Here is a 20031-nt window from a genome sequence, read left to right as displayed (position 1 = left end):
ACACAAAAGGAAAAGTAATTAAAATCACAATAGTATAATTATTTTTATCACAATCTTACTCTCATCTCTCAATCGAATAAGAAGCAACATAATCAGTTGCAGTTTTCCTGTTCTATTGGGCCAGAGAAATTCTTGGATTGGTGCGCAAAGATGACTAATGTTGGGCTGTATCGTTGGTCCGAATCATCCTAACACTGATCCAGGGTAATGGTTGCTGTCGAATTCACGGACTTCTGGGCTTTGGGGCAAAACACCTTATTTCTTTTTGGGCTAGCTGTGGTTGGGTATTAATAATTGGGAAAACCGGAAGAAGAAGAAGGGAGAGAAGGAAAGAGATAACTCTTAGTAGAGAAGAAGGAGAGAAAGAGGGGACGCATTGGGATCCGAGAGAGCGAGTGTGATAGCCCCGGAGACAGGGTAGGGGGAGGGTGAGAACGACGATGCTGCCAGTACTGGAGTTCGATAGTTGAAGGGAGAAAAAGAAGAAAAATAAGGGTATTGTAGGTATAAATAAAAAAAAATATCTTAAGCCAAATTATCAAATTACCCTTAAATTACATTATTTTTTACAATTTTAAAAAGACCCAGGTCCTTTCTACAATTAAGTTATCACAGGTGCTCTTATAGTGCCAATAGTTGTGACAGAAAAGCCAAGAAAATTTCAAAATGAAGGGAATTAGGGTTAGGATTCCTGTGTAGGTTGCAATGAAAGAGAAAGTTGAAGCCTAAAAGCAACGAAAAAGAAGGTGATGAATAGAGACTGAGAGAGGAGCACCATGGCCAAAAATGGAGAGAAGAAGGCAGCTACGCAAACCAAAATAAGAAGGAGGAGGAGGAGGGTATTGTAGGTATAAACAAAAAAATATCATAAGCCAGATGATCAAATTACCCTTAAATTGTTTTTTTTTTTTACAATTTTAAAAAAATCCAGGTCCTTTCTACAATTAAGTTGTCCTAACTGCTCGTAGTGTCAATTGTCTGTTAAACAGGAGGTCGGCACACTAGATTGTACTTAATTGTAAAAAGATGCAATCTCCAAAACATCCTATTAAAAAAATTCACTGGAGACCTACTTTTACCAAAATAACCTCAAATTTCATTTTCCCTACCACAATATCTTCCATTCCACGAGACTGTTCCTCACACCGCGATTTCTCTCTTCAGGAACTGCAATAAACCGACCTACTTTTGAATTGCTTCATCTGGCTGGAATGGCATGGGAGACGAGACGCATAGGGAGATGTGAGTTCTATCATTTTCGCCAACATAAGAGATTACAGCTCCTTCTGGAGCAAACAAAAGGACTTTACATAGTCAACTTCCGGGATGATCTATGTTTGTTTGGAAGCAAAAGTGCTCTTCCTTCCGTTGTTGTCTGATGGGAAGAAGCTTTTTTTTTTATTTTTAAATTTTAGTAATATGATACTATAGTGAAACTTTTGTAATTACGGTAAATGATTGTTCAAAATCATGTCTTCTCCTCATGAAATGATAATACAAATGTTGGTATGAAAATTTGATTGCATTACATGTCTTTCTAGTTCAATGGTATAATTTTAGTGGATTTAGTGTGTAATTGATACTATAGTAATAATAAATGTGTATTTTATTAAATTGACAGATTTTTGATTTGTTTACTGGTGAAGAAGATGGGGGAGAAGATGGGGCGTACAAAAGGGGATCAACATCTCTCACAATTAAAGATGTACATGCATCACAAAGGGAGAAGAAAACGAAGGCGGCTATTTGTAGTAATACATGATAATATACATATGATGAGCTCGAGTCACAAATGATAGTTTGATACTCCATTAGTCCAATTGCTTGATGGGCCGTTCGATAACTGCTACTATCTTTGCGCGATGGCCTGCCTGACTCTGCTATGGGCCAGCAGGCTAGGGCTCCATCAGTTGGGCTTCGAGCATTGCTCGACTATTTCTAGGGTTTCTCTTCTTTCGGATCTGCCAGTTGAGGGTATTTCGTCGCTGTGTCTAGGGTTTTGACTTCGTATTTACTTTCCTTAATTTGCCATGTCTCTAGATTGTTTGGAAACTATGTACGTAAATGAGATGTGCTTGGAAGGGTTCAAATCGTATGCCGCAAGGACGGTGGTTCAAGGTTTGACTGCTATTTCAATGCGAAAACGGGCTGAACGGCTCCGGAAAATCAGACATTCTAGATTCGATTTGCTTCGTTTCGAGTATAATCAATTTGCAGCAAGTTCATGCTTCCAATCTCCAGGAGCTCGTGTACAAGCAAGGGCAAGCAGGGATTACTAAGGCAACAGTGTCAATTGTATTTGATAACTCAAATAGGAGCCGGAGTCCCCTTGGGTACGAGGATCATCCAGAGATCACAGTAACAAGTCAGGTTGGTATTTGCTCACCCAAAAATCGCTTGACTTAATTTTTCTTTTTTTAAATTAATTTATCACTTTTTCTAGTCTTTCTTTTATTGATTTATGATAATATGGAAAAATATGACCCTAGTGTACTAATTTTTAGTAGTTTGAAGAATAAAGTAGGTACCCTTCAACGAATACTGTGCCAAGAGTTGAGAGAGAATGTTGATTTATTTCTCAAACTTGGTTTGGTCTATGGACCACACTGACCGGGGGCTGTAGGATTGGCTTCAGATTCTTTGGTTCACTTAATTAGCTCACTCAAACAAGTCATAATTTAAGCTATACCATGACTCTTTAGATTGTTGCTGCCGGTAAACTGGTTTTAGAACCAAATCATGTGCTTCATGTTGATTGCCTTTACTTTTCAGGTTAAAGAATTTCCAGCTCATACTGCTGCAGTTAATGACCTTTCCTTCGATATGGAAGGAGAGTACGTTGGAAGCTGTTCAGATGATGGATCTGTTATTATAAACAGTCTTTTTACAGATGAGAAATTGAAGTTTGACTGTCACCACCTGATGAAGGCAATTGCTCTGGACCCTGATTACTCTAAAAAATCATCTAGAAGATTTGTTGCTGGTGGTTTAGTTGGTCATTTATATTTTAATACAAAGAGGTGGCTAGGCTATCGTGACCAGGTTTGTAGTAGTCTATTAAATACTGCCTCTGCAAATGCTACTATTTGAAGCTATGGTTCTTCATTGCTGTAAATTTTCCGCCCCTGTTTCTTAGGTTTTGCACTCTGGTGAAGGTCCAATACATGCAGTAAAATGGAGAATTAGCCTTATCGCTTGGGCTAATGATGCAAGTGTGAAAGTCTATCATGCTGCCAATGATCAGCGTATGACATTTATTGAGAGACCTCGAGAAAGCCCTCTCCCTGAGCTTTTACTTCCTCACTTAGTTTGGCAGGTTAGTCAAACCCAGAATGGCTGGGTTATTGGAGATGTGTGTGCACCACCGACAAACAGATGCTACAGAGTTGTTGTAGCTTCTAGTAGTCTGAATGGCTGCATTGATCTCATCCCCTTCCTGCCCCTGTCCCCCAATTAAACAAATATGTGATTTCCCCTATCCCAGAGGCAGGTCTCCCGACAAATATTCTGCGACTTACTGTTCATTTTTTCATTGATTCAGGATGATACTCTATTAGTCATTGGCCGGGGAACATATGTGAAAATTGCATCAATAAAAGCAAATCAGCTTAAAGGAACCAATGGGACATGTCGGCATGTCCCATTGTCCAGCATGAACAAGGTGGATATTGTGGCATCTTTTCAAACCAGCTATTATATTTCAGGAATTGCTCCCTTTGGTGATTCTTTGGTCGTTCTAGCATATATTCCTGTGGAAGAAGACGGAGACAAGGAATTCAGTAGCATGACGCCATCACGACAGGTATTGTATATAAGATTATTGTCTTTATTTTTTCACTCACTAATTTGGTTCACTTTGATTTGGGTGAACTGATCAGGCAATTTCAGTTCAGTTTTCCAATTTGGTTCGAGTTTCTAGACACTTGTTACTGTTGTACTGGTCATTATAGATGGGCTGGAATCACTTAGACGTTGAAGTTTATCTGGTATTTGTCCAATCCATTTCCCTTTTTATTGGTGGCACTGGCGCCCAATAAATATGCTAGCTGTGATACATTACAATATTCAATGTCATTCCGCTTCTTTGAATTAAAAATCTGGGCTGTTTTCTTGTCCTGTGAACTCTTTAGTTCCATGGAGTAAAAGCTTCTGTCATTTTGTTATTTTCTTGTCAATATTTACTTCGCCTTTGGCTTTTCTCAACGGTTTGGGCAGATTTTGGAGAGTTCATTTGTCTTTTTCCCTCCCGCGCCTTTGCTGTGGTTTTCTAGACTTATATATGTGAAAACTGTATGAAAGCCTTCTTATTCATTCCTCTAAGATGCCAAATGGAAGAGATCATTGCCTTTGCTTAGGTGCCCTCTTTGTGTCTTTCTCATGAGATAATACAGCAAGCAAATCTTCTCTTTGTGAAACAACTACAAGGCTATGATTGCTAACATGTTCAGATCTTTTTTAAGCAGGGGAATGCACAGAGACCTGAAGTACGTATTTTAACATGGAACAATGATGAGCTCACAACTGATGCCCTTCCTGTTCATGGCTTCGAGCATTACAAGGCAAAGGACTATTCTCTTGCTCACGCTTCTTTTTCAGATTAAATTAATTTGTGGTTGTAGCTCATGTACATTTTCCTGGTGAGAATCTACATTAAAATCACGACGACGCTTTTTCGTATGAATGTAGGTAGCAGCTATGCTGGTGGTCAATGGGCAGCTGGTGATGAACTGTCATACTATATTGTTTCTCCAAAAGATGTAGTCATTGTGAAGCCCAGGTTAGTATTGATTGTTTTGGTTTTTGTAATTCTTGGATAGATATAGATGTAGATCTATATATTTGAAAAGTAATAACATTTCATTGTATACTGTGCTTGGCATAAGTTCTAGTTGATGATTTTCACTTATGATAATATTGGCTTAAACTAAAGAAGAATATTTCCACTTTAATCGCCCCAGCATTTTCTAGAGAACTGCTTTTCATCTATAGGATTATTGTTCCAAGTTCATTTATGGACTTCTCAGTAACCATAATAATAAAAAGAGTTGCGCATCTAATATGAAAATGGTAACATTATAACTTTTACTGGGGATGACCCTGCAGAACTAGCATAAAAGCGACTGCGTAATTGTTGAAATTGCAAAAATAATTGTACTCCAAAACATGGCCAGAATTCAAAAGTTATAAAATATAAACTCATCAATTTGGAAATCTGATTGTAGGTTTCTTTGTCATATGGAATAACTTTTTTTCTTACGTTTTGGTTTTCTGCATCTTTCATTTGCAGCCCACCATAAAATTTGAGTATTTATTTTCATGAATAGTAAATCACTTCTCAATCAATCTTTCTTCTAATAATAACCCACAACTTGGAAGTCTTTCAGACTTGGTTAACATGTGTATGTTTGTGTGTATATCTATACGTATATATTGAAGGAAAAATGAAACAGAAGGCGATGCGGAAGTTTTATCAATCTGGCAGTTTTAGGTTGGTTTATGTGAACTTAAATTTCAATTGGTTTTATCTTTGCCCGCAGGATGATTTAGTTCAAGTTAGACACACTGCAAACTTGAACCCATGATTGCAAATTTTGTTAAAGTTTTGTGCAGTCAAGAGATTTACAGGTATGGGTTCTCTATGGATCGCTTGCTTTTGCTTCTGTTGCTGTAAATAGAGGGTTTAGGGTTTAGGGTTTAGGGTTTTAGGGTTTTAGGGTTTAGGGTTTAGGGTTTAGGGTTTTTGTTTAGGGTTTTTAGGGTTTAGGGTTTTGGTTTAGGTTTAGGTTTAGGGTTTAGGGGGATTGCTGGGGACTTAAAACCTAAACCCTAAAGGAGGAGGAGAGCAAAGCTTATATTATTTCAGTGCTTCGAATGTTCAAAGATGGCCGGTGTCTGTAAAACGTTTAGGGTTTTAGGGTTTTAGGGTTTTTAGGGTTTGGGGTTTAGGGTTTGGGTTTTAGGGTTTTAGGGTTTAGGGTTTTTTAGGGTTTTGGGGTTTTCGGGTTTAGGGTTTAGGGTGTAGGATGTAGGGTTTAGGTTTTCTAGGGTCTAGGGTCTAGGGTCTCTAGGGTCTAGGGTGTTTAGGGTTTGGGGGTTTGGGTTAGGGTTTAGGGTTTTCGGTTTTGATTTCGATTTCGGGTTCGGGTTTGGGTTTCGGGTTTTGGGTTCGGGTTCGGTTCCCGGGTTTCGGGTTCGGTGTTGGGGGGTTTGGGGTTTTGGGGTTTGGGGTTGGAGGTTTTGGTTTTAGGGTTTTAGGGTTTAGGGTTTAGGGTTTAGGGTTTTCGGGTTTAGGGTATTCGGGTTTCGGGTTTTCGGGTTTCGGGGTTCTGGTTTCGGGGTTTTAGGGTTTTTAGGTTGGGGTCGGTTTGGGGTTTGGGGTTTAGGTTTTTAGAATTAAAACCCTAAAACCTGAGAGATTTGGGAGGCAAGGGCTTGAGAGAAAACTTGAGAGTATTATTGTAGTAGGAAGCTCGGTGTCTTGAGATCGTTTTCCGAGCCTCTATTTATAGTACAAAATATTACTGTACAAAAGGACACGTGTCAAGCATTCAGAGTCGGGTACACACTGGGCCCCATCGGCGCTCGTCGTTACTTGGCACGTGACATAAAGTAACTTTACAAAAGTGACTGTACAAAAGGACACGTGTCAAGCATTCAGAGTCGGGTACACATTGGGCCCCATCGGTGCTCGTCGTTACTTGGCACGTGACATAAAGTAACTTTACAAAAAGTAAAATGCTTTACACTGTTTTTAGGGCCGGTTATACTGTGCAACCCTAGAAAACAGTGTAATTACAATCTTACCCTTTACTGTACAACCTTAATAGTAACCTTTACTGTACAACCCTAATAGTAACCCTAGAAAACAGTGTAATTACAAATATGCCCTTAGGGTTTAAGGCTTAAGGTCTAGGGCTTAGGGTTTAGGGTTTTTGGTCCTTATGCCTTATTCCCAGCCCGACAAAATGAGGTGGTTTATAAACATGGTGAAATAAATCACCGTCTAATATTCTAGTAAATTATCCATATTATGTAATTCTTCGTCTTGCCAATCTGGAGGATACGGAGGGTCTTCAAGATCCGCCAGGACAAGAGCAGTTGTACTATGTAAATAGGCACCTTCCTTTATAATGTAATCATTTATGGCGAAACCACGAAGTGGAGCGTATACTCCTTTGCAGCATCCAGATGATTTAGCCAGGGAATGAGAAAAGTTGGAATGTTGGATTCTGCAAAGATTCTCATATTCCTTTCTTCAGCTAGAAGACGGACTGTCCGTTTGTTGCCAACAGGGTCTTGGAGCTGGTTTATATATTGTAGAGACCGCATCTTCTTCAGCGATTCCACAATGTCATTATCTATAAATTCATTTACCGGGGGGAGTAAGTCCTGCACCGGATATTCATTAGGACGGCAATTGAGAATAATTTCCGTTTTGGTTTCTTCTGGATACCATCCTGTAACGTAGCTAGGCATCACCGGGCGTAGTTCCAGGTTGATAAATCCATTGTTAGCATGGCCCATACGGAGACATTTTATCAAGATTTTGTGAAGCCTCCAGTATGGTCTGAGTAAAACACAATCATAGCTGTCCTGGACAATAAGACGATGTACCATTCCAGCTTTGAGGAGGTTTTCTAGAGACATTTTTACACCTCCTTGTATGTGATTGTCTTCCCAGATACGAAGGTCGATCGAAGTTGAGAAGAAGTCCATGCCCTTATGACAAGTGCAGTGGGGAAGTACCTCGCGGTTTGCATTGGTATGCTGAGTTCCCCTGGTAATATAGTATCTAGCCAACACAAGTCTCGGAAGAGTATCATTACTATGTGCCATGTTCCGGAAGTTCTGCTGGATACAGATAAGGTCTGCTAACTCATCAGCCATTATCTGAGAGAAGATCTCAAATTTTATATAACTGGGAATACATGGAGGGATTTCCACATATTGCTCAGTAGCAGTTTGCAGGAAGGCCTTGGCTTCTGTCGTTACTTCCTGACTTTCTTCCACCCTTTGTCGGAGTTGTTCATTTTCCAGAGTCAACCGACTTATTTTATCTTCTGCCTGGTGGAGCTGTTGTAATAATTGGGTGTTATTCTGTACAGGTCTTAGGGAGAGCTTTTCTTCAAGAGCAGCAGCCATCCCTTGATATTGCTCAACTTGTTGCATGGTAGAGGAACAGTGAGCAAAATAAGATGCGAGGTTTTGGAGGGTAACAGCTTTTACTTTGTTGTCCCTCTCAGTCCACAAGTGGTCAAGAAACCACCGTTGTTCAGTAGTCACCGGGAATTGGTGCTTGAATATCATGAAAGCAGAGGCTGGCAGCTGTGCAGGAGTATATGAGGGTGAGCCAGGACTCTGTCTTCTTGGGGCTTTGCCTCATCCATTTGATGATGAAGGTCTGAATTCCATCTTTGCTATTTTATAATATATAAGACAAGAGCAAAGTGTTAGGTTTTAAACCATCCTCTTATTAAATAATAAGGGATATGCTTACAATACTAACTACCACTTTTACGGTGTTTTCTTGCAGCTTCATATAATATATATGGGTAATCCAATATAGAGATAATGTATTAGTTCATTTTTTATTTTGATTTTTCCCCGATTCCTGTAATATTCTGGAAAGGTAATCAGCTGCCGTATTGTCTGATCCTTTTATATGTTCAAAGATTACTTTATAATTTTGATTTAATTGTATCTATTTATTATTTAATTTATTTAAGTTTTCTTCTAAGTATTCTCCTTGCGAAATCATTAGATCTACAATACTATTTAATTGTAGGTTTTCTTTGGTGTGGAGATTATGTTCAAATTCTTGAGAGAAGTAACAATCATGTTTAAATTGTTCATTTTTCCTTACTCCTCTTTTTCTTTTTGCTATTATTAGACTTAATGATTGTAATTCTTTTTCATCCATCACGTCTTTGTCTAGTACTATACATATTATTTCTGTTTATGATATGTCCTATAGAACTAATCATAATAGTTAATAAATACACCCTATTTCTGTGTTCTAGACAATAACATACTCCAGGTGGTAATACGCTATGTGATCCTTCACTTGCTCTTTGAGACCTAGATTGTTGATTTTTAAATCTTATCAAGGAATCCCTTAATTGATTTAACCTGTCATTATTTTCGAAATCCATATTCAAGTATGTCCTCTAATCGATATATAGGGTCCATTTTATTGGGGGTATCTTGATCTTAGTCTCACTTGTTGGTTTATTATATTTAATGTTCATGTAATAATCTTATTAATTTTTCATAAAATAAAACATTTTGGTTTAATTCTTCACAATCGCACTCATCCAGTCTACATGTACATGTATATACGTTTGGTTCTCGTTGGATGGTGAAACAGTTATATCTTCTAATACCATTTTCGTCTATATATGTGCCACAGTCACTGTCAATTATGTGGTTTCTATTAATATCCATTTGGGGGTCTCTTAATCGAGTTATCAGTTCTGTAATTTGTTCATCATCTATAGGATTAAGCATACTCAATGCTTCATCAATTTTGTATGGTATAAAAGACATTATTATGGTTTGTTTATCCTTTTCAGGTTGGATGATAAAATTTTGTCTTTAAATCTCTGGCGGTAATCCGCGCTAAGATTTAAGTACTAAATTTATCCTCAGGGTCGTTAGCCCCGTACCAACAGGGTTGATTTGATATGCAGATGCAATTCATTTTATAATAATTTCTTCTTCTGGAGGTTAAGGCTCCTGCAACTCTTGGACCGGATCCCGGAACCAAGATCAGATAGAGGGGGAAGAAGAGAAATTTTTTTAACCCTGGGCAGAGGATTAACTGCTTCAGGGACTCGTAACAGTTCATATAAATTGAAATAACGCTTATCATATAGTATATGTTTATAATAACCTGAATTAATCAGATAAAGATAGATCAAGAGATATATACCTTCCATCATATGTATTACATATTTTGCCCAACGTGTTTATCTTGACATACACTTTGTCATGCAGATCGTACTGATGTATGTGTGAACAAGCAAAAGTTTTGAACGGTCCTTTTAGGTGTTTCTTTTACCGACTACAATTTTCGGGACTTACTCCGGGACTTACCACGCTGCCCTGCTGCCTTACCTCACCGGTATACAAGGAAACACGTAATTTTTCCAGTATCAAACTTTTATGGTAATTTCACACCACAAGTCGCACATATCTCAGTACTTTCTTAGATTCAGATAAACAACATACGTAAAATATGTAATAACATAGATCTCAGGCCATCTCTTGGCCTTATCATGTATTCACAAGGCTAGGGTAAAGGGTTATATCTTAGCAGCTTCTGGGTCCTTGAAAGCGAGATGACTCCGATATCAGTTTGGGTTGGGGTCGGTTTGGGGTTTAGGTTTTTAGAATTAAAACCCTAAAACCTGAGAGATTTGGGAGGCAAGGGCTTTAGAGAAAAGTATTATCGCAGTAGGAAGCTCGGTGTCTTGAGACCGTTTTCCGAGCCTCTATTTATAGTACAAAATATTACCGTACAAAAGGACACGTGTCAAGCATTCAGAGCCGGGTACACATTGGGCCCCATCGGCGCTCGTCGTTACTTGGCACGTGACATAAAGTAACTTTACAAAAGTAATTGTACAAAAGGACACGTGTCAAGCATTCAGAGCCGGGTACACATTGGGCCCCATCCGCGCTCGTCGTTACTTGGCACGTGACATAAAGTAACTTTACAAAAGTAACTTTACAAAAAGTAAAATGCTTTACACTGTTTTTAGGGCCGGCTATACTGTGCAACCCTAGAAAATAGTGTAATTACAATCTTACCCTTTACTGTACAACTCTAATAGTAACTTTTACTGTACAACCCTAATAGTAACCCTAGAAAACAGTGTAATTACAAATATGCCCTTAGGGTTTAAGGCTTAAGGTCTAGGGCTTAGGGTTTAGGGTTTTTGGTCTTTATGCCTTATTCCCTGGTTCCGTTGCCGGGACATGAACCCAGGTCTTTCGGGTGAGAGCCGAATATCCTGACCAACTAGGGTATAACTCCTTGAAAGCGAGATGGCTCAGGTTTTAGGGGTTTTAGGGGTCTAGTGGTCTGGACATTGGACTCTGAATCCAGTAACCCGAGTTCAAATCTCGGTGGGACCTCCAGGAATAAGGCATAAGGACCAAAAACCCTAAACCCTAGATCTTAAGCCTTAAACCCTAAGGGCATATTTGTAATTACACTGTTTTCTAGGGTTACTATTAGGGTTGTACAGTAAAGGTTACTATTAAGGTTGTACAGTAAAGGGTAAGATTGTAATTACACTGTTTTCTAGGGTTGCACAGTATAGCCGACCCTAAAAACAGTGTAAAACATTTTACTTTTAGTAAAGTTACTTTATGTCAAGTGCCAAGTAACGACGAGCGCCGATTGGGCCCTATGTGTACCCGGCTTTGAATGCTTGACACGTGTCCTTTTGTACAGTAATATTTTGTACTATAAATAGAGGCTCGGAAAACAGTCTCAAGACACCGAGCTTCCTACTGCCATAATACTCTCAAGTTTTCTCTCAAGCCCCTGCCTCCCAAATCTCTCAGGTTTTAGGGTTTTAATTCTAAAAACCTAAACCCCAAACCGACCCCAACCCAAACTGGTATCGAAGCCATCTCGCTTTCAAAGACCCAGAAGCTGCTAAGGTATAACCCCTTTACCCTAGCCTTGTGAATATATGACCGGCTAGGCCGATACGGCCAAGAGATGGCCTGAGATCTATGTTATTACATATTTTACATATGTTGTTTATCTGAATCTAAGAAAGTACTGAGATATGTGCGACTTGTGGTGTGAAATTACCATAAAAGTTTGATACTGGAAAAATTACGTGTTTCCTTGTATACCGGTGAGGTAAGGCAGCAGGGCAGCGTGGTAAGTCCCGGAGTAAGTCCCGAAAATTGTAGTCGGTAAAAGAAACACCTAAAAGGACCGTTCAAAACTTTTGCTTGTTAACACATACATCAGTACGATCTGCATGACAAAGTGTATGTCAAGATAAACACGTTGGGCAAAATATGTAATACATATGATGGAAGGTATATATCTCTTGATCTATCTTTATCTGATTAATTCAGGTTATTATAAACATATACTATATGATAAGCGTTATTTCAATTTATATGAACTGTTACGAGTCCCTGAAGCAGTTAATCCTCTGCCCAGGGTTAAAAAAATTTCTCTTCTTCCCCCTCTATCTGATCTTGGTTCCGGGATCCGGTCCAAGAGTTGCAGGAGCCTTAACCTCCAGAAGAAGAAATTATTATAAAATGAATTGCATCTGCATATCAAATCAACCCTGTTGGTACGGGGCTAACGACCCTGAGGATAAATTTAGTACTTAAATCTTAGCGCGGATTACCGCCAGAGATTTAAAGACAAAATTTTATCATCCAACCTGAAAATGACAAACAAACCATAATAATGTCTTTTATACCGTACAAAATTGATGAAGCATTGAGTATGCTTAATCCTATAGATGATGAACAAATTACAGAACCGATAACTCGATTAAGAGACACCCAAATGGATATTAATAGAAACCACATAATTGACAGTGACTGTGGCACAGATATAGACGAAAATGGTATTAGAAGATATAACTGTTTCACCATCCAACGAGAACCAAACGTATACACATGTACATGTAGACTGGATGAGTGCAATTGTGAGGAATTAAACCAAAAGGTTTTATTTTATGAAAAATTAATAAGATTATTACATGAACAATTAAATATAATAAACCAACCAGTGGGACTAAGATCAAGATACACCCAATAAAATGGACCCTATCTTTTTTATTATCATTGGTTGCTTCAATTTTCTTATTTGTTATTCTAAAGTTGGGGTTTTTTAATGTTAATTTACATTCTAATTTGTTTTTATCCCAATGTGCTTGGGGATTTTCCCCAAATATGCCTTGTTTTTCGGCCTTGGATATTATATCATCCAATTCCAAAACTCCTGTTTCAATCATTCCTATTAATAAATTAGGTTTGATAAACGTTTTGCATGATCCTTTAAGTCTACATTGACAGCTTTTATCTGTATATGCTTCTTTGTTATCAGATAACTCTTTTATGTTGATAGGATTTGTTTGTTTCTGGTTATATGGGTAAGGCGTTGTTAATAGGAAATTTATATATTTCCTTGTTATTGTACATCCATATGCGTAATTTAATAGAAAATCTAATCCTAAGATAAATTTTGTTGTCTTTAGATTTAATGGTCTTATGTTAATGTCTGTTGTTGGTTTTAAATATTCTTGTATGTCTTTTTCTTCTGGATAGAAACCTATGCGGTATGGTGCTAGTTTGGTTGTGTATGTATAGACATCTCCGGTCATTGATTCTGCTGTACATTGTTTATCTATAGGTATGGGATAATGATATTCTTTTGGAATCAGATCGGCTGATATTATAGAATTGGAGCTGCCACTGTCTATTAAGGCTGTTATTTTTAACTCCCAATTCTTTATTCTAATTTGGCACGGAATCTGTATTGTTGTGATTCTAGTAGATTGGTTAATGCCTGGAGCAATCATGCTTATGTTGGCCCCTTCAAATAATTCTATCTTACCTTTATTCCCATTAGTTTTAATAAGGTCTTTTAACATTTCTATTTGTTTTTGTAAGTCTTCCATTTTATTTTCAAGGCTTAATATTCTTAACTCGAGTATCTGTTCTCTTTCATTTTTCTTATTAATGGTGGGTTTTTCTGCCAATTCTACCCCACTTTCTTCTAGACAAAACTTACATGTTTCTGTTAGACAATTTTCACATTGGTAACGTAGATTAAGGGAAGGACATAAATTGCATTTTATGCATGGGTGGTCATTACTTCCCTTTTGATTAACCCATTGACAGGCTAAGCACTTACCTAAAGGCATTTAATGCTTCTGATGTTAAGTATGGGTTATCAAATATTTGTGTATATTGATTTCTTTCCAGAAATTTTGGTTCAGTCATTGCACAAACATGGTCTACTAATTCACCTGTGCTCTCTTCTTCAGAAGAATCATTCTGTTCGTTTGTGATAATTTCCTTAATGCTATAGATAGACTCATTGTCACTTACGTATTCATCTACTTTTAGCAGGTCTTCATTAACACATTCTACTAGTACTGATTCAATTGTGTTTGCATTATATCTTTTTGGACATTCTTTAACCAAGTGATCTTGCTTTCCACAAACAAAACAACTTAGTTTGTTCCTATAGTCTCTATTTTTATTAAATTTCCTAACATGTTTATCTTTTGATAAGAATGGATTTTTAGCTCCGCTTTTAGCTAAATAATATTTCTTTTTATTATAAGATTTTTTTGGTTTTTTGTATTTCTTTTTCCAAGTCCGTTCTTTATTTCCGTATCCTTGGGGTAAATATAATTTTTTACAAAACCCATAGTCTCCTTTTATTTGACTTGTTATATATATGTCAAAGCATTTTTCTACTAGACAATCCATTATGAATCTTGCCTTGTGGAATACGTTATTTAATTGTGGTCTTTTCTGATCTTTCTTTTCTAAATAACTCTGGGTTATTATTTTTCCGAATGGGTCTGGTAGTTTATCAAACATTTTCATTCCGATGTTTTCATCGTAGAAACATCCTGCTATACTTGCTAGATAGCAGAAATCAGGAAGAAACTTTTTCACATAAATCCAATCAGTTAATTGGATTCTTTCTAATTCTCTTAGTGCCTTTATTTGTGTTTCTGTTCCTCCCATTCCTGGGTGGTCTTCTCCTAGTAAAATACCATATATTGTATTTGTAAAATTGTATGGATTAGGTCCTAATTCTACTAGTCTTTTATAGTCGTCTGTATAGGTTGCTTTAAACTGTTCCCAGGCACCTCGTGCAGATTCTCCTAGGAATCCTTCTAAGTAACTATACATTTGCATACCTGTTTGTTCTGATCCATATTTTTCTTGTTGTTCTCTAATAACTAATGCCGACCATGTCTCAATTACTGTCTTCCAGTTTTGAATGTCATGAGCAGCTATGTTTAAAATTCTTCCCCCATCAATTAATTTTGAATGGTCTATTATTTCTCTTACATTTCGAATTTTTGTGGGTTGTCCAATTTTATCTTTATCTTTATAATCTGATATTTTTTCTCTTGTTGGATATCCAGTAGTGGATGTTTTTGAATATGGCATCCATTGTTGGGTTGTCCCAGAACTTTCTCCTGTTTCCATTAGATTTACTAATATCTCTTGGGATTGAATTTGTTGGTTTTCTAATAATAGATTATCATTATCCATTAATGAGGTTAGATTTTCATTTTCTATTATATTCTTTTTAAAATATACATTGCCTTCGTTATCTTGTATAAATCCATCATTTTCTGTTATTATTCCTTTATCTATTGCTTCTTGCTCTGCCAGGAGCATATCCTCATATGTTAGCTTTAATTCTTTTGGAAATATAATCTTATCTTCTTCCATTAACAGGTTCCTCATTAACTTCATTTGTGTCGGAAGAAGTAGACGCTTCATTTTTATAATCATCAAACTTAAAGGATATTCGTCCTCCTATTGATTTATACATCTTTTGAGTTTGTGGTATTTTAATATTTTGTGTTGGATTGAAAACCGGAGTTACGTTCCATTCTTTTCCTGCTAGGACTTCACTGGAAATTTCCATGGGAAAAATCATTTTAATTCCTTGTGATGCTATCCCGTCAACTATACCCTGGATGCTTAGTTTGTATTGTGTATCATTTGAGTCGGATAGTTTGCCAATAAATCCTATAAAAGCCATTAGATTGGATTGTGTAGGATTAAAGGTTTCATATCCTTTTGATAAAAATGATATTTGTATTCTTCTTAAATCCGCTACTTGTATGGGGAAGTTAGGGGAATGGTATACAAGCCCAATACAATTATTCATGTCAATTTCCATTGTGGCTATAATTGATCTTTCCGGGTCAGAAAATCCTCTATCTTGAAGGATTACCATTACCTTTGTACCTAATCCTTTCCTGTGTAGTCCTTTTAATCCAATTATTATTAATCCTAAATGAGCATATTGTCTACCCATTCGTTGGATTTGTTCAATAGTTTCATTTTCTAATAAGGGGAGAGTTACTGGTGCTGTCAAAACTGTAAGGTCTATCTCCCTTTGTGAGCGTAATAATGATGAAGTTCTACTAAATCTTCCTATACCATATAATCTTCTAGGGTTCATAAGAGATATTTCCCTATTAGAGAAAATCTCAGTATCCCTAGTTATATCTGTTACTTCATCTAAATGTCTAGATTGAAGTGTTCTTGGTCTAAGAAGCCTATCCAGGAAAGAAGTAGGACTATTTCCTACTTGCAGACTTGGTTCTTGCCTAATACGGGTTCCTATCCTACTATATATTACTGGAGTTTCACTTCCCTGTCGTTCTGTCATGCTTTTGGCGGTATATTAGTTCCAAATTTTAAAGGTTCTATACTTGGTTTTCTTTTATTCACATCCAAGTTTTTTACCATATTCGATATTTTATCTAACTCTGGCCCTATATCATGAGGAGTTTGTTGGGTTAATTTATTCATTATCGTGTTTATTTTTGAATGCGTACTTATTAATAATGATATAATTACATTATTTTGTGAAATTATGATCTTATCCTGTCCTACCATTCCAGGTAAATCTGTTTGAGAAAACCCTATAGGTGGGTGTGCATATTCCTCATTATTGCTGAGAGCATTAATGTAATATCCGCTTCCTTCAGTCATGGAGATTTAAGCTTATTCTCAACTTACTAAATTCTTTTAAGATCTTATTAATCTCTTGGTCATATGGTTTTGTTATTACTATTAAATTCTCCTGAACATCTTTTATCTTTTCTATTATGGAGGCATTTTGATCATATAGATATTCTATATTTACTAAAACTTTTTCTACAAATTGGTCTAGCAATTTTTGGTCATTGTTTATTTGTAGAAGTCTAGCATTCACTTTTCTTAATGATTCCTCAATATAGGTTCCTTGGGAAATCATAAGATCTACTATGCTATTTAATTGCATATTTTCTTTTGTATGGAGTATGTGTTCAAATTCATTTGAAAAATAACAATTATGTTTGAATTGTTCTTCTTTCTTTACTCCTCTTATTCTTTTTGATATAATTAAATCTAATGCGTCTAATGTTCTTTCATCCATTTCCTCTTTGGCGAGTACTATCTCTAGCATTCTGCGCAATTATATGTTCTAATGCATCTATCATTCTGTTTAATAAGTGAACTCTATTATTATGTTCTAAACAATAACATGTACCTGGTGGTAAATAATTATGTATTTCTTCACATATTCTTTGAGTTCTAGCTTGTTGGTTTCTAAACCTTGTTAAAGAATCTTTTAATTGTGTTAACCTGTTATTGTTTTCAAAATCTATATTTTCTAATATATCTTCTAATTGATATATGGGGTTCATATTTGCCATGTGAACCGAGGTCTAAGTTCAATTGGTCTTTCTAATATATCACTATGGTCTTGAAATAGTTTAATTAATTTTTTGTAAAACATAACCTTTTGATTTAATTCTTCACAATTACAATCTGTACGTTTGCAAAGACAAGTATACACATTTGGTTCTCGTTCGATCGTGAAGCAATGATATGTAGAAATGCCATATTCATTTTTATATGTCCCACAAATATTATCTGTAATGTGGTCTCTATTAACATTATCTTGAGTATGTTTTAACACTGTAATTAGTTGTCCTATGTCTTCTTGGTTATTATAGTGTATCATACTTAAAGCATGATCTAAATCATATACCGCGTAAGACATTTTATCTTGAATATCTTGATCTTTGTCCTATTGGTTGATTAATTATATTCAGTTGTTCTTCTAAGAGCCTTATCATTTTTTCATAGAATAAGACTTTTTGATTTCTTTCTTCACATTCGCAATCATCCATTCTACATGTACGAGTATACAAGTTTGGTTCGCGTTGGATGATGTAGCAATTATATCTTCTTATACCATTTTCGTCAATATATGTTCCACAGTCTGTGTCCATAATATGGTCTCGGTTTATGTCCATTTGAGTCCGTCTCATACGGGTTATAAGTTCTGTTATGTCTTCATTGTCCGTATAATCGAGCATACTTAGTGCTCCATCAATTTTTTCTGGTACATGTGTCATTTTAATTGGTTGGTTTGGCCTTTCAAGTTGGACGATATAATTTTGTCTTTAAATCTTTGGCGGTAATCCGCGCTAAGATTTAAGTACTAAATATATCCTCAGGGCAGTTAGCCCCGTACCAACAGGGCTGATATGCTATGCACATGCAATTTTATTTTATTTTATTTTATTTTTTTTTATCTTCTGAAGGTTTGGGTTCCTGCAACTCTTGGACCGGATCCCGGAACCAAGATCTGATTGAGGAGGGAGAAGAGAAATTTTTAACCCTGGGTAGATGATTAACTACTTCAGGGACCCGTAGCAGTTGATATAAAATAAAATAACTTATATCACAGAATATTATATATGGCTTTTAACAATCCAGGTAAAGATAGGCCAAGAGATTTAATCCTTTATCATATATATTATATATTCTGCCCAACATGTTTATCCTGACAAACACTTTGTCATCCAGATTATACTGATATATGTGTGAGCAGGCAAAAGTATTGGACGGTCCTTTTAGGGGCTTCTTTTACCGACTACAAATTTTGGGACTTACTCCGGGACTTACCACGCTGCCCTACTGCCCTACCTCACCAGTATACAAAGAGACCCGTAATTTTTTCCAGTACCAGACTTTTATGGTAACAGTACACCACAAGCCACACATATCTCAGTACTTTCTCAGATTTGGATAAACAGCATATACAAAATATATAATAACATAGATTTCAGGCCATCTCTTGGCCTTATCGGCCTAGCCGGCCATATATTTATATATTCTCAGAGTTAAGGTAAGGAGTAATTTACTGTACAACCCTAATAATAATTTACTGTACAACCCTAATGAATAGTGTAATTACAATCTTACCCTTAGGGTTTAGGGTTTAAGTTTTACATTTCTTAAACCCTAAAACCCTAAACCCTAAAACCCTAAACCCTAAAAGCCCCAACCCAAACTGGTATCGGAGCCATCTCGCTTTCAAGGACCCCCGAAGCTGATAAGGTATACTCCTTACCTTAACTCTGAGAATATATAAATATATGGCCAGCTAGGCCGATAAGGCCAAGAGATGGCCTGAAATCTATGTTATTATATATTTTGTATATGCTGTTTATCCAAATCTGAGAAAGTACTGAGATATGTGTGGCTTGTGGTGTACTGTTACCATAAAAGTCTGGTACTGGAAAAAATTACGGGTCTCTTTGTATACTGGTGAGGTAGGGCAGTAGGGCAGCGTGGTAAGTCCCGGAGTAAGTCCCAAAATTTGTAGTCGGTAAAAGAAGCCCCTAAAAGGACCGTCCAGTACTTTTGCCTGCTCACACATATATCCGTATAATCTGGATGACAAAATGTTTGTCAGGATAAACATGTTGGGCAGAATATATAATATATATGATAAAGGATTAAATCTCTTGGCCTATCTTTATCTGGATTGTTAAAAGTCATATATAATATTCTGTGATATAAGTTATTTTATTTTATATCAACTGCTACGGGTCCCTGAAGTAGTTAATCATCTACCCAGGGTTAAAAATTTCTCTTCTCCCTCCTCAATCAGATCTTGGTTCCGGGATCCGGTCCAAGAGTTGCAGGAACCCAAACCTTCAGAAGATAAAAAAAAAATAAAAAATAAAATTGCATGTGCATAGCATATCAGCCCTGTTGGTACGGGGCTAACTGCCCTGAGGATATATTTAGTACTTAAATCTTAGCTCGGATTACCGCCATAGATTTAAAGACAAAATTATATCGTCCAACATGAAAGGACAAACCAACCAATTAAAATGACACATGTACCAGAAAAAATTGATGGAGCACTAAGTATGCTCGATTATACGGACAATGAAGACATAACAGAACTTATAACCCGTATGAGAC

The 20031-nt window shown here is 36.7% G+C and overlaps 1 protein-coding gene across 5 annotated transcripts; it reads left to right on the top strand.

The window, feature by feature from the left end:
* Positions 1–1639: 1639 nt before the first annotated feature.
* LOC119991734 (vacuolar protein sorting-associated protein 41 homolog) lies at positions 1640–13657 on the top strand. 5 transcript variants are annotated; one of them, XM_038838160.1, is made up of 9 exons: positions 1640–2370; positions 2773–3042; positions 3137–3316; positions 3542–3802; positions 4461–4559; positions 4687–4777; positions 5538–5625; positions 8106–8399; positions 8534–8737. In XM_038838160.1, exons 2-6 carry the CDS (start codon positions 2824–2826, stop codon positions 4759–4761), a joined length of 834 nt encoding a protein of 277 aa, XP_038694088.1. In that variant the 5' UTR covers positions 1640–2370; positions 2773–2823; the 3' UTR covers positions 4762–4777; positions 5538–5625; positions 8106–8399; positions 8534–8737. The 5 variants fall into 5 exon arrangements, with proteins under 5 accessions (XP_038694088.1, XP_038694089.1, XP_038694091.1 ...); XM_038838161.1 differs by having other exon boundaries at positions 7682–8399; XM_038838163.1 differs by lacking the exon at positions 8534–8737 and adding an exon at positions 8400–8412 and having other exon boundaries at positions 8106–8202.
* The last annotated feature ends 6374 nt before the right edge of the window (positions 13658–20031 follow it).

The sequence above is a fragment of the Tripterygium wilfordii genome, chromosome 22 (assembly GCF_013401445.1).
Source record: "Tripterygium wilfordii isolate XIE 37 chromosome 22, ASM1340144v1, whole genome shotgun sequence".
NCBI classification, from domain to species: Eukaryota; Viridiplantae; Streptophyta; class Magnoliopsida; order Celastrales; family Celastraceae; genus Tripterygium; species Tripterygium wilfordii.
The sequence above is the reverse complement of the archived record's forward strand: the minus strand, read 5'-3'. Positions and strand labels throughout refer to the sequence as shown.

Bases quoted from the DNA above. Each gene is read 5' to 3' on its own strand.
- LOC119991734 (XM_038838164.1), top strand. From the start codon at position 2,824: ATGGAAGGAGAGTACGTTGGAAGCTGTTCAGATGATGGATCTGTTATT. The intron at 3,043-3,136 runs GTTTGTAGTAGT...CCTGTTTCTTAG, and splicing joins GGCTAGGCTATCGTGACCAG to GTTTTGCACTCTGGTGAAGG. The intron at 3,803-4,460 runs GTATTGTATATA...ATCTTTTTTAAG, and splicing joins GCATGACGCCATCACGACAG to CAGGGGAATGCACAGAGACC.